Source organism: Chenopodium album, chromosome 24 (genome assembly GCF_948465745.1).
Source record: "Chenopodium album chromosome 24, dcCheAlbu1.1, whole genome shotgun sequence".
Lineage (NCBI taxonomy): Eukaryota > Viridiplantae > Streptophyta > Magnoliopsida > Caryophyllales > Amaranthaceae > Chenopodium > Chenopodium album.
Window position 1 is genome coordinate 10253347 of NC_137857.1, and position 11835 is coordinate 10265181.

At 35.1% G+C, this 11835-nt stretch overlaps 2 protein-coding genes across 4 annotated transcripts; one reads left to right on the forward strand and one right to left on the reverse strand.

The window, feature by feature from the left end:
- The first annotated feature begins 235 nt into the window (after window positions 1–235).
- On the forward strand, window positions 236–5499 carry LOC145611699 (mRNA cap guanine-N(7) methyltransferase 2-like). 3 transcript variants are annotated; one of them, XM_081667049.1, is made up of 11 exons: window positions 236–366; window positions 942–1258; window positions 1349–1443; window positions 2680–2751; window positions 2842–2951; window positions 3244–3366; window positions 3518–3610; window positions 3922–3990; window positions 4627–4715; window positions 4814–4911; window positions 5168–5499. In XM_081667049.1, the coding sequence occupies exons 2-11, from the start codon at window positions 1057–1059 to the stop codon at window positions 5306–5308; spliced, it is 1092 nt and encodes a 363-aa protein (XP_081523175.1). In that variant the 5' UTR covers window positions 236–366; window positions 942–1056; the 3' UTR covers window positions 5309–5499. The 3 variants fall into 3 exon arrangements, with proteins under 3 accessions (XP_081523175.1, XP_081523173.1, XP_081523174.1); XM_081667047.1 differs by lacking the exon at window positions 5168–5499 and having other exon boundaries at window positions 253–366; window positions 1056–1258; window positions 4814–5152; XM_081667048.1 differs by lacking the exon at window positions 5168–5499 and having other exon boundaries at window positions 261–366; window positions 1053–1258; window positions 4814–5152.
- Window positions 5500–8034: 2535 nt separating this feature from the next.
- LOC145611818 (uncharacterized) lies at window positions 8035–11125 on the reverse strand. Its single transcript, XM_081667187.1, has 2 exons — window positions 8604–11125; window positions 8035–8511 (listed from the first exon to the last, which is right to left on the reverse strand). Exons 1-2 carry the CDS (start codon window positions 11002–11004, stop codon window positions 8159–8161), a joined length of 2754 nt encoding a protein of 917 aa, XP_081523313.1. The 5' UTR covers window positions 11005–11125; the 3' UTR covers window positions 8035–8158.
- Window positions 11126–11835: the final 710 nt, after the last annotated feature.

Here is an 11835-nt window from a genome sequence, read left to right on the forward strand (position 1 = left end):
ACCATACAAATAATACTTCTAGTTGATCAAACCAGCCAACATCGAAAATCCTAAACAACCCCTTTATGTTCATTCCAATTTACATTACAAATTTGATAAGAATTGGATTGAATTTTGAATATAATCCGAATAACTTTATTTCACCATTTATTTTCAAAAAAAAAAAAAAAAAACAAAAGAATTCTAGTATGGCTCATAAAAATTACCGAAGAGTTCTGTCTCAACTCTTGTGTTCAAAAAAAAAAAAAAAAAAACAAAGGTTCTGTCTTAACTGACTCTTCCTCTCAACTTCTGTCGCACCCTCTCCACTCTTAAAACTTCTCCGTCGCGCCGGAAAACAACCGTCGACAAGCTCCCAGCCACCAGGTAAACGCTTCTCTTCTCTCTCTGTTCCATCTTTCTTAGGGTTTTTGATTCAATCTTACTGATTTTCAGCATTTTAATTACACCAACTGAATTAATTATTTGAAATTATTCATGTTAATCAATTTGAACATTCATTATTAGGTTTTAATTAGTTCATTTGAAACTAAATTGTTTTAGTTGAATGATATGCATCTCAAGAATGGTTGATTGTTTAGGCTTAATTGAGGGATTGTTTGTAGTAGACATTATCAATACCACTTATTTTGTCAATTCTTTAAATAACTTTTGTAAAGATTCTAAGATGTTTTATGTCAATTTCATCAAATTAAATGTAATGATAATCACACTACATTATGATTTACATATTCATGAATTTATGTGTGTTTTGTTTATTTTATCAAGGTGAAATGGTTATGCTATGTGTTTTTCTGTTAAAATCATACTTGTATAATGTATATTATATGTTCATTAATTTGTGGGAGTTTCTTGCAGTGTACAATGGTTGTATACTAATGATTATTCTTGTAGTTAGTATGTTCGAGTTATCGAGTAATTCCTATGGTTATACCTTGTAGGGTACAATCAGTTGCATATAACGATCATTCGTGTATCAAGTACCTTTGATTATACGGGTAATGAGAGCGCCCTGAAACGGGTGCCTAATCAAATTGTGTGACATTGGACAGCAGAATGGCGGGATTTGCAGCAGTTACGCCTAAGATGACAACAATGGAAACCACTCACACCCACCAGCGTCTCTTTGACTTTGCTAAAACTGCTCTATTCAAGATCTTCCTCTTCCCTTATGCTACGGTGTGCGAGTTGTTTTGTGGCCAAGTGCCAGATGTGGAGAAATTTGATGATGCTCTAATTGGTCATTACATTGGGATTGGTATCTAATTTCTTTTGCATTGCCAAGTTTTTTGCTCTCTTTACTACTAATGGTTGCATTAATTTGAACCAATAATTTTGAATTTTGAAGATGTGGAAACTTCTGGAGTAAGCCAAGTTCAAGCTGAGTGGGAGAGTCAGCGTAAAGCATATACTTCACAGTTCTTTGAGCTTGATCCTTGCACAGTAATTATCTCTTCTCTTTAGCCTTGTTTCAATTTGTATTATATACTAAGGATATGCTGATGTTACGAGGCTTGATATATTTATTTATTTTTATGTTTTTCTCCACAATGATCTCTTAATTGATTGGGAGTAATTTTCTGTTGTAATTAGTCTTTTTTGAATTTGGATATCAATTGAAGATCATGTTTTATTAGTTGTATAGTGCACTATTTGACAAACTTCCCATGTTGCATTTCAACTGGTTACCTTGTTGTCGCTAGTCATACATGCTGCTTTCTTGCTTTTCGTTTCATTTCAAAGATTTTCGATGCCTAACTAGACAAGATGTTCTAAGGGATTGATTTGTGTGCTGGAACTCTGGAAGTGTTGTAGAACAAAGAGTTTTTATTACTTGACAAGAATGCTTACAAGACTTGGATGGGTTGTACAAATTAATCCTGAGTCTATCTATAGGCAATTAGGTGAGCCCATTAAATCTTGAAAGTGTACAATGCACATTGCATAAAATGCTCTACACTCATACAATAGACTTGATATATACAAGGCTACTTTAGAGGTGTACTTTAGTCTTGAATGCATTCCCCTGATCAAACATGTTCACTTATGAACAATAAAATCAGGATGGGGAATTAAAGGGCTTAAAAATTTAGATAAGTTGTTTTTCTGATGTAGTGGAACATTTGTTTTTAATCTCTATGAGTGATTAGCGCGTGATTTATTTTGGGGAAGAAGTAAGCTCATTTTAATTTTATAAAGTAAAATTGTGATAATATTCAACTGATTGGGGTTTTCTTTAATCTTCATAACTGAAGTTTGACTTCTCTAAGAATGGGATTGTAAAGGAATAAAATCCTTCTTGTATATGTGTCATGTGGGTTTTCTTTTTAATATTTCTGGTAACCGCATATATATTTGCTAAAAATGTCCAGATGAATCATATCTTTGTGCTGATATTTTCTTGCCTCGTAATTTCTTGCTGACTACAATTCAGTCTTCATTTTAAAGATTTAATATAAAATTGTTTTGTGTGTGATGTCTATTGAATCGAAGCTTTGTTACATTATCAAGAAAGAGCCCATAGTCTGAAATGTACCTGATCATACAGATTGATTTATCATTATTAATATTCTGAATGTTTTTTTTTCCTTTGCTGTGTGCTGTCATTGGTAGTAAAAATTTCTTGCTTTAGTTATATATCTTTATATGAAATTTTCTGATCTTTGATCACCTTGATAGGAAATTCTGGAACCACATTTGCTGGACATGTGCAACACAGTTGATATTGTTTGCTGCATGCAGCATTTACAGGTATATAACCTGAAATATGGGTTTTGAGATTGGTTAAGCACAATTTGGCATTATTTGTTTGATTTTAGCTACATCTTACATGTTTTGCAGATATGCTTCTCATCTGAAGAGAGAGCAAGGATTCTTCTGCGTAATGTTTCATCTTTGCTGAAACCAGGGGGTTACTTTTTAGGAATCACTCCTGACTCCTCCATGATATGGTATGAAGTTATGCTTGCAGAGGTCCTCTTTTCTTTTTCTCTAGAAATTCCTTTTGTATTTTTACTGCTATTATGTCACCCTCTTTTTTCTTGTGATTACAGTGATGCATTTTGTAAAATTAGAATTGAAACCTTTTTGTTTAAATCAAATAGGTATCCTGTTTTTCTTCTATCTAATGATTGTTTGCACAAACATAAGGTGTGATTACAATATTTCTTGCCTGTATGAGCCTCTTCCAACTGTTGGTTATATATCCTTAGCATTTCTTGTACTTTGCTGATTTCACTACAGGGCAAAGTATCAAAAAAATGTTGAAGCATACCACAACAAAAGTGGTGGAATGAAGCCGAACATTGTACCAAACTGCATTCGATCAGAGAGCTACATGATTACTTTTGAAGTGGAGGAAGAAAAGTATGTCTAAATAATGATGCTTTTGTTTGCTTGTTTAGTTTTGCTTATTAGTACAAACGAAAACAAAGTTGCCCTTGTTCTTTTTTGGTTTGTAGAAAATGAAGAAAGTATGTCTTCTGTCATTGACTTATTCATCATTCTAATTATATAGGTTCCCCTTGTTTGGAAAGAAATACCAACTGAAGTTTGCTAGTGATAACTCTGCAGAAACACATTGCCTAGTTCATTTCCCAAGCTTTATCAGGTAGATTCTTGGCAACTAAGCTAATTATCAATATTTACTTCATATTGGCCGGCCCTTTAATATTTATTTTTGATATTCAGTTTTATTTTTTATTTTTTATTTGGGGGTGGGGGTGGGGGTGGTGAAGAGAGTAGAGGGGGTGGAGTGGGGGCGGGTGGTGGACACTATAGTCCAGCAATGTCCACCGATCTTTTTTTTTTGATTAATCCTTAAGGTGCCAATTGAAACCTAACTGCAGTCTTACAACGTGGAGGATGACGGCTTGATTTAGATCCCTAAGACCCTATCTAATTTGGTTGTTTTGACCTCAGGTTGGCTAGAGAAGCTGGTCTTGAGTATGTAGAGATTCAGAATTTAACCGAGTTTTATGATGATAACAGGTACAATTACAGCTAGTTTGCGCCCCCGCCCCTCCCCTCTTGTCCCTCCTCCTTGGAATCTCATAATTTTTTTTTTTTTTTTTTTTTTTTGTAAGATACTGTGTTATACTTGCAAAACTGTTATACCCCTTTTTATTTATTTTATTTTTTGTATTTTGAAAGAATCTCTTTCTTTTTCTCACTTTACACTCCTTTTTAAAAACTTTTTCAACTGGTTATCTTATTATGTCCTTTTTTCTTTGTCAGAGTTGTTGTTGCTGTTGAAAACAAGTGCTTGTTGTTGTGTCTTCAAAAAATGGAGCCACATATAAGAGCAATTGGAAAATCAAGTGAAATAACTTAATATCTATTTTTTCAAAGTCATTGGTTGAGGAAGTTTACATTGACAAATAGAGACTTAATTCAGATTTTATATACTATTCATGACTCATTAGCTGTCCCTTGTGCTTTTCATATGTTTTTGGTAACAGCCAATGGCCTTTTAGGTGGTTTGTAATTGCTGCCTTGTCATCTTCATTTATCTTGTTTCAGCTTCACGATGTGAAAAAATCTGACTATCTGGCTGGTTTTATAATTTTTTCATGACTTCTAGTATTTTTCATTTTACCTTATGTTGCATCTTCCTGTTTGTGACAGAGCTCAGTTTGGAAGTTTAATTTTAAAATTTGGCCCGAATCTGGTGGATCCTCGTGGAAGACTTGTTCCTCGCTCTTATGATGTGTTAGGTGATGAATTTTATCTTTCCTCTTGCATACTTGTCTTCTGTTGACATTATGCCTGGATAACTATTGTATTTATTCGAGCTTTAACGTTTTCCATCCAGGTTTATATACAACATTTATTTTTAGAAAGCCCGATCCAGACATGGCTCCTCCTATTACAACCCCCGTGTTGCCGGATGGACCTCATATTTATGATGAGGCAAGTACAATACTATTTCATAGGAGTGACTTTTAGGTTCAGGAGATTGTTAAAGTTAGACTTTTGATTGTGATCTCATTAGGAGAAAAGTAAATAAGGAATTGTAGGATGCCATTTGGTGGATAAATGGGTGTAGTCCTGAATGGTTGTGTAAATTGTGTTTCCATATAAATGATATTTTTCATGGTTGATAGATTTAGCATGATCCGCTATTTTATGGCGTCATTCATGGTCACCTGGTGGTTTCATGTTACAGAGAGAATGGCAAGGGACTGCTTGGAGAGACGATGATCTTAATGGTACAACAGAGCCGCCTCCTGGTCTTGGCAAGATCAGTGATCAGAAGGGGATTTTAGGCCCTGGCCCTGTCGACTTACGTTTCCCGGATGTCATATAAGACAGTATAACTACGGAGCAAGAATATTGAACTCAATTACTCTGCACTGACATAGAGGATGAGAGTAAATGATGGTTCATATGTACATCAAACAACAATTACACATAAATTTTTTATTTTTATTTTTATTATTTATTGATAATTTTATAAGTATCCAATAAAATCACCATATAACTCTATTATTAGTATTAACAATAAATTATTTTAATGTCCTAATTGGTCATTTTATATGAACAACTAGTAATCAACAACTACTCCGTAGTATTTACCAAACATTTCTATTCAAATTTACAACCATGAGATTGTAGGATAAATTCTCATTGGTGAGGATTTCATTATCCTTCCCTCTCTTAAGGAGCCTTATTTGTGAACTCAGATGGGATCGACCAAAGTAAACTTTCCATTTAATAAGACGCCTTCTCCTTATCTATATATAAGAAAAAATAAAAAAATTGCAACAGATATGTTGTAATGCTTGTAGACGTGCTGAGTGCATGACCATTTCTTCCTCTTTCTCTCGTAATTACTATATGCAATCTATACTATTATATGGTCTTTGATCCTTTGAAGACCCTAACTCCAGCCTCCATTTGTAAACTTAACAAGGCTACATGTTTATGAAATTCTACGATTAATCCTCTTTTCAAATTTCACAAAAGAAAACAAAAAGTTGTGTTTAAAGGCAGATTTTCTCTTTGAAGAAATCATCAGACTCAGATGAATCCAACAGTCAACCTCACATCAATTTGAAGGGTAGATCATCTGAAGAAGGTTTAATCAACAACATTCGTAATAGCATGTCTTCCGAGAAGGGTGGAGCTGACCCGAGCTCGAGTTTGTTGAATGCAGGTAAGGGTTTCTCATTTGCTTATAATTATGTAAGAGCATATGATTAATGATCATTTCATCAATTGAGAAGACTTTGTTTTCTTGCCTTTTTTGAACTCCCTAGTTTGACTTATTAAAATTTTAATTCGTACTTCCTTTGTTTTTTTAATTGCGTCATTTAGTATGAGCATGAGATTTAAGAAAAAGGGTTAAAAGGCGGGAAATGTCAAATATGATACAAACAACTACGGTGTACCTCTTTGTTATTAATGTTCTTTGTTACTTTAATTTTGCAAACAAATACGGTGTACTTCTTTCTTTGTTTTGTTACCATACCGGATGATAGATTCTGTTAAAAGTTTCGTTATTGAGGTTCACATTTAACGATTACAATATATAATGCCAAATTAAGAATCCTAATTTAAAATTGAACAGTGAATACAAAATTTTAGAGTGAATTACATGTAACTGGGTGTAAAATTAGCAAGATGAAAATGCAGATAGTTTTATGCCATTGAAATTTCATTAAATTAACCCCAAATTGTAAAACTAAATTTAAAGCCCAATAATTATCAGTTTTCATACAGAAAAGTACCAAAATCATGCTATTCCAGCTATAATCAGCTTACTGACATCTACATCATTTTTTTTTGGCAACACAACTACTAGTATATTACCACTATTGTGAACAAAACCTCAATTTTGATCAATGATCTTAATTTTACACTTAAATCCACTTATAAAAACAGAACTATAACTCTTTTTTACCTTAAAAAAATTGAAATTTTCTAGATTTGTTACCTTTCTACAACTGTTTCGTATTAGATACGAAGTATAATGATGCAGGGAACTTAAATTCATCATGGGGGCAGTCAGGAGGCATACCAAGTCCAAATATTTGTACTCCTGAAGGACAGGTTGTTAGTTCCCCCTCTCAACGATAATATGAAAATTTTGTGACTGGACTTATTTAGCAGTGCTATGTTGCTTCTGTTTTTGTTTATGTTTGAGTTAAATTATAACGTTTTATTCCCCAGACAGCTTCTGATTGTGAAACTCTGAAGGAGTCTGAATCTCCTTGTTTTCAAGACATTCTTCGTGTTACAAGTGCGCCAAGGCAAAGAAATCCTGCAGATGTAAAAAGTTTTTCCCATGAGTTGAATTCTAAAGGAGTTCGTAAACCTTTTCTATTTGGGAAACCTCGTGGTTTAAATAATCAGGAGGTAAGTATGATTATCTGTAATTCACCCTTCTCTGGATGTTATATGTTATGAGTTATGACTCCTTTGAGTACTTGTTTACCTTTTGAAATCAATGTGTTATGTAGGAGATTTTAGTCCTGATACGAGAAAGGTTTGAGAGAGACAAGGAAGAAGTAGACTCAGATTTAGCTGCTTTTGCAGCAGATTTAGTTGGTCTTTTAGAAAACAATACACAAAATCATCCTGGATGGCAGGAAACTATTGAGGACTTATTGATCTTGGCTCAGAGCTGTGCTAAGACATCACCAAACGAGTTCTGGGACCAGTGTGAAAGTATAGTTCAGGAATTGGATGACAGGATGCAGGAGTTGCCTCCAGGTACTCTGAGACAGCTTCATATCCGGATGCTTTTTATACTCACTCGGTGTACTAGATTGGTGCAATTTTACAAGGAAAGTGGATAAGCCAAGGATGGACATGTCCTTCAGCTGCGCCAATCAACTATCTTGCAGGTTGCAGAAAAAAAGGTTAAGTTCTGTTCCTGTTATGCTTGTTTCATAATTAGTTGGTGTTTAACCATCCTTTAATATTATTTATCTTTGATTTAAATGTATTTAGTTGGTAGTTGACACTTCTAACTCGTTTTGGCTCATATAACCAAATGTGTGGATAATGAGTTAATGACTGACTGAACTAAGTGATTAATAATATAAGTTTGAAAGGAACAATCCTTCCTTTATAAATACATTCTTTTTATACATTGGAATATACCATATTACAAACTAGATGAAAGCATGGATTTTAACTTTATTACATAATCTTAATCAAGAAGCTTATTTCTGATTAGTGATAGATTTGCAACTACATCACTCATGTCCAACCTTTCTTGTGGCACTTCAGCTGAGCAAGAAAGTGCTACAACAAGTACAGAAGTTAAGGCCTCCAACATCACACTCTTGTTGGTGTCTTTCTCTTTGTCTATGTCTTCTATTAGAGTATGATCTACAATCGTGTCGATCTCTTCCGGTATAGCATTCTTCACAAAGCTATGTAGGCTCAAGCTGCCTTTGAACATGTCATTGGTAGGCCTCATTCCTGTAAACATTTCGAGTAAAAGGATCCCGAAGCTATAGACATCGCCAATGGTAGTCACCTCATTTCCGAGACCATATTCTGCATTCAGATCATGCCTCAAATATTAGTACAATGAAAACATACAACTTATAAAGCAAAATATAAGATCAACAATTAAGTTGAGTTGTTACCTGGAGGAGTGTAACCAATAGTTCCTCTAACTCCAACAGAGCTGAACTGGTTTGCATGACTGCTATTGATGCCTTCTAAGAGGATCTTGGCTAACCCAAAGTCACCGACATGAGCAACCAAGTCATCATCGAGGAGGATATTGCTCGGTTTCAAGTCACAATGAACTATAGGGGCACCACATTGATGGTGAAGGTAATCTAAGGATAATGCAACATCAACTGCAATATCAAGTCTTTCGCGAAAATCCAAGGTTCTCGATGTTTTATATGTGTTTTCAACCTTATCTATTGCTTGTGATAGATGCAACCAATTTTCCAAACTTCCATTCACCATGTACTCATAGACTAGTGCCTTAAAATCTCTACCTTGATGATCAACACTTGAGCAAGCTGTTATCACCTTCAGAAGATTTCGATGTCTAATGTTTCGAAGGACCTCACATTCACCAATGAAACTCTTTGTAGCACCGTGATACTCGAGGTTAAATATCTTGATGGCAACAGTTGATCCATCAGTCTCTAGGATTCCCTTGTACACAACCCCGAATGTACCACTACCAATCAAATTTTCCGCGGAAAACCCATTTGTAGCTTGAAACAGAGTTTGGTATGATAAATTTGGAAAATTTTCCATACCATTGAAAGGTGTAGGCTCCTGAATCCTCTTTTTCTTGCAGAATATGTACAATAACATAAGTACAGCTAGGATGACTCCAAAAAATGCAGAAAGAATCGTGACTGTCAATTTTTTCCTCTGCACTGAACTTCTTTTCTGACTGTTTTGGCTTACACTACAACGGGGTAAATTCAGTTCAGGTATGCCTCCGCAGATCCTACTATTACCATCGACTAAAATATTAGTTGCATTGCTAAACACTCCGCCAATGGGTACTTTACCTTCAAGGTTATTGTATGATATATTCAGCCATCGCAACTGCAGACTCTCTAGAAACTGTGGGATCGGACCTGACAAATCGTTGTATGACAAATCAAGCTCAATGGGACCCTTAAATGAATGCAATGCATCAGGAATAGCTCCATGGAACTTGTTTTTTGCTAGGTACAGGTACTCTAGCGCGACACAACTACTGATAGAGCTTGGTATCTCACCAGATATCATGTTGCTCGAAAGTACAAGGGCCTTAAGATTAGTTAGTTGTCTAAATTCATCAGGGAGAGAACCAACTAGTTTGTTTTCGGATAAATCGACTAGGATCGACAAGGAGGGGAGGTTAAATAGTTCTAAGGGTATTTTGCCAGTAAGGTTGTTATTAGCAAGATATAATGATGTTAGTGATGTACAATTTCCTAGACTCGAAGGTATTTGGCCTTGAATTCTATTATTAGCTAGGTAAAAGGTTGACAACCTAGTTAAGTTTCCGATTGAAGGTGGAATGACCCCGGTTAAATGGTTGTTATTCAAATACAAGATGTAGAGGTTTTGGAGCTTGGTTATGTTTTGGGGTACGACCCCAGAAAGATTGTTATCATTAGCCGAAAATATTTGCAATTTCAATAAGTTTTCGATGCACATTGGAATTTCACCATATATGTGGTTTTGATCTAAATACAAGTAAGCAAGCAATGTGAAATTGCAAATGACTTGAGGAAAAGCTCCATAGAAGTTGTTTTGATCAATCTCTAACATTTTCAAGCTGGTAGAATTGGCCAGGGACGAAACAAAATTCAAATCTTCGGAATGATTATAACCTAAGCTGTTTTGAGAAAGGGCGAGGCAAGTTAGTCTAACTAACTTGTTTAGAGATGGAACTTGTCCTCGAAGATTGTTATAGTGGAGTTGGAGAGTTTCTAAATTTGAACAGTTGGATATTGAAGCCGGAATATGACCGGTGAATTGATTATAGCTTAATGACAAGAATGTAAGACGAGGAAGAGTATCGCCTAAATCTGAAGGAAGGTTACCTTTTAAGCTATTGTTTAGGAAAGATAAATGTCTCAATAACGAGAGTTTAAAGATTGAAGGAGGGACTATGCCGTAAAACATATTATTTTCTAAAGATAAAAAGGTCATATTCTTTAATTTTCTTAGACTTTCCGGGATCCTATCATAAAAAAAGTTGTTTTCAAGGTACAACTCTTTAAGGAAACTTAAATTTCCTATATGGGAAGAGAGTGTACCCGTGAGATGTGCAGAATACAGGTTTAGTTTCGTCACTTGCTCATATTTACGGCTACAAGTAACACCGTGCCACTTACAAAAGTGTCGGATGTCATTCCACGAGGTCATGATACCAAAGGGATCATCGCGTATTTGTGCTTTGATTTCAAGCAATGCCAATCTCTCTGTTTCATTGTTCCCGCACACTTTAGAGTGCTGAAAACACAACAGCATAGACGTGGCGAAAACAATCAAGTTAAATACAATGCTTGAGCCGGACATGCTTTATTTTTCAAGATAATTGCTATAACTTCTCAAAAAAGAATAGAGAAAGATAACTCTTACAAACAATGGTGTAAATTCATTAATGGTTTTCTGTAAACACTTACTAAACAAAAGCATACATGATAGTCAAGGTGAAAGTTGGAAGAAAGAAATATTCGTAAGTCATTATTAATAGGGATTAGGATGTGGAAACAATGAGACATGCATGATGCAAGTTGGCAAGTTGTGGAGAAGACTAGACTTTGAACTTTCAACTTTGAATTTTAGACACTATGTTTTTTCCCCCTCCTTTTTGGTTGCACTTCCTTAAGGGCTTTATTTTTTTTGTACGGTCAAACGCCCTTTGAAGTTTGATCCATGAGTTTTTTCTTCATCTTTGAAAATAAATCCCCCACTTTAAACGGCATTCCGGCATATTTGTCAATCAAGAAGTTTAAACAACAATATCTTTAATTATTAAAAAGATGGAGGTTACGAAAATGAGCATGTTAAGGTGGAAGTGTGGAAACACTTTAAGAGATGGAATTAGAAATGAGGTTACTCGCAAGAAAGTAGGTGTGGCAAGCATTGCAGACAAACTAAGGGAAAATCGTCTGCGTTGGTTTGGACATGTAGACGGAGACCCGAGGGTGCACCGGTGCGAAAAGTGGAAGAGTGGGACCATGGAGGGATTAAACGAGGGAGAGGGAGATCAAAAACGACTTGGTTGGAAGGAGTTAGGAAGGATATGAAGTGCATGGATTTACATGTGGATGATGTTTTGGATCGTAAGGGATAGAGGAGAAAGATTTATGTTAATGAATACACGGAATAATTAAATTTGGTTCA

Bases quoted from the DNA above. Each gene is read 5' to 3' on its own strand.
- LOC145611818 (XM_081667187.1), bottom strand. From the start codon at position 11,004: ATGTCCGGCTCAAGCATTGTATTTAACTTGATTGTTTTCGCCACGTCT. The intron at 8,512-8,603 runs GTAACAACTCAA...ATCTGAATGCAG, and splicing joins TATTGGTTACACTCCTCCAG to AATATGGTCTCGGAAATGAG.
- LOC145611699 (XM_081667049.1), top strand. From the start codon at position 1,057: ATGGCGGGATTTGCAGCAGTTACGCCTAAGATGACAACAATGGAAACC. The intron at 1,259-1,348 runs GTATCTAATTTC...TGAATTTTGAAG, and splicing joins TGGTCATTACATTGGGATTG to ATGTGGAAACTTCTGGAGTA. The intron at 3,367-3,517 runs GTATGTCTAAAT...CTAATTATATAG, and splicing joins TTTGAAGTGGAGGAAGAAAA to GTTCCCCTTGTTTGGAAAGA.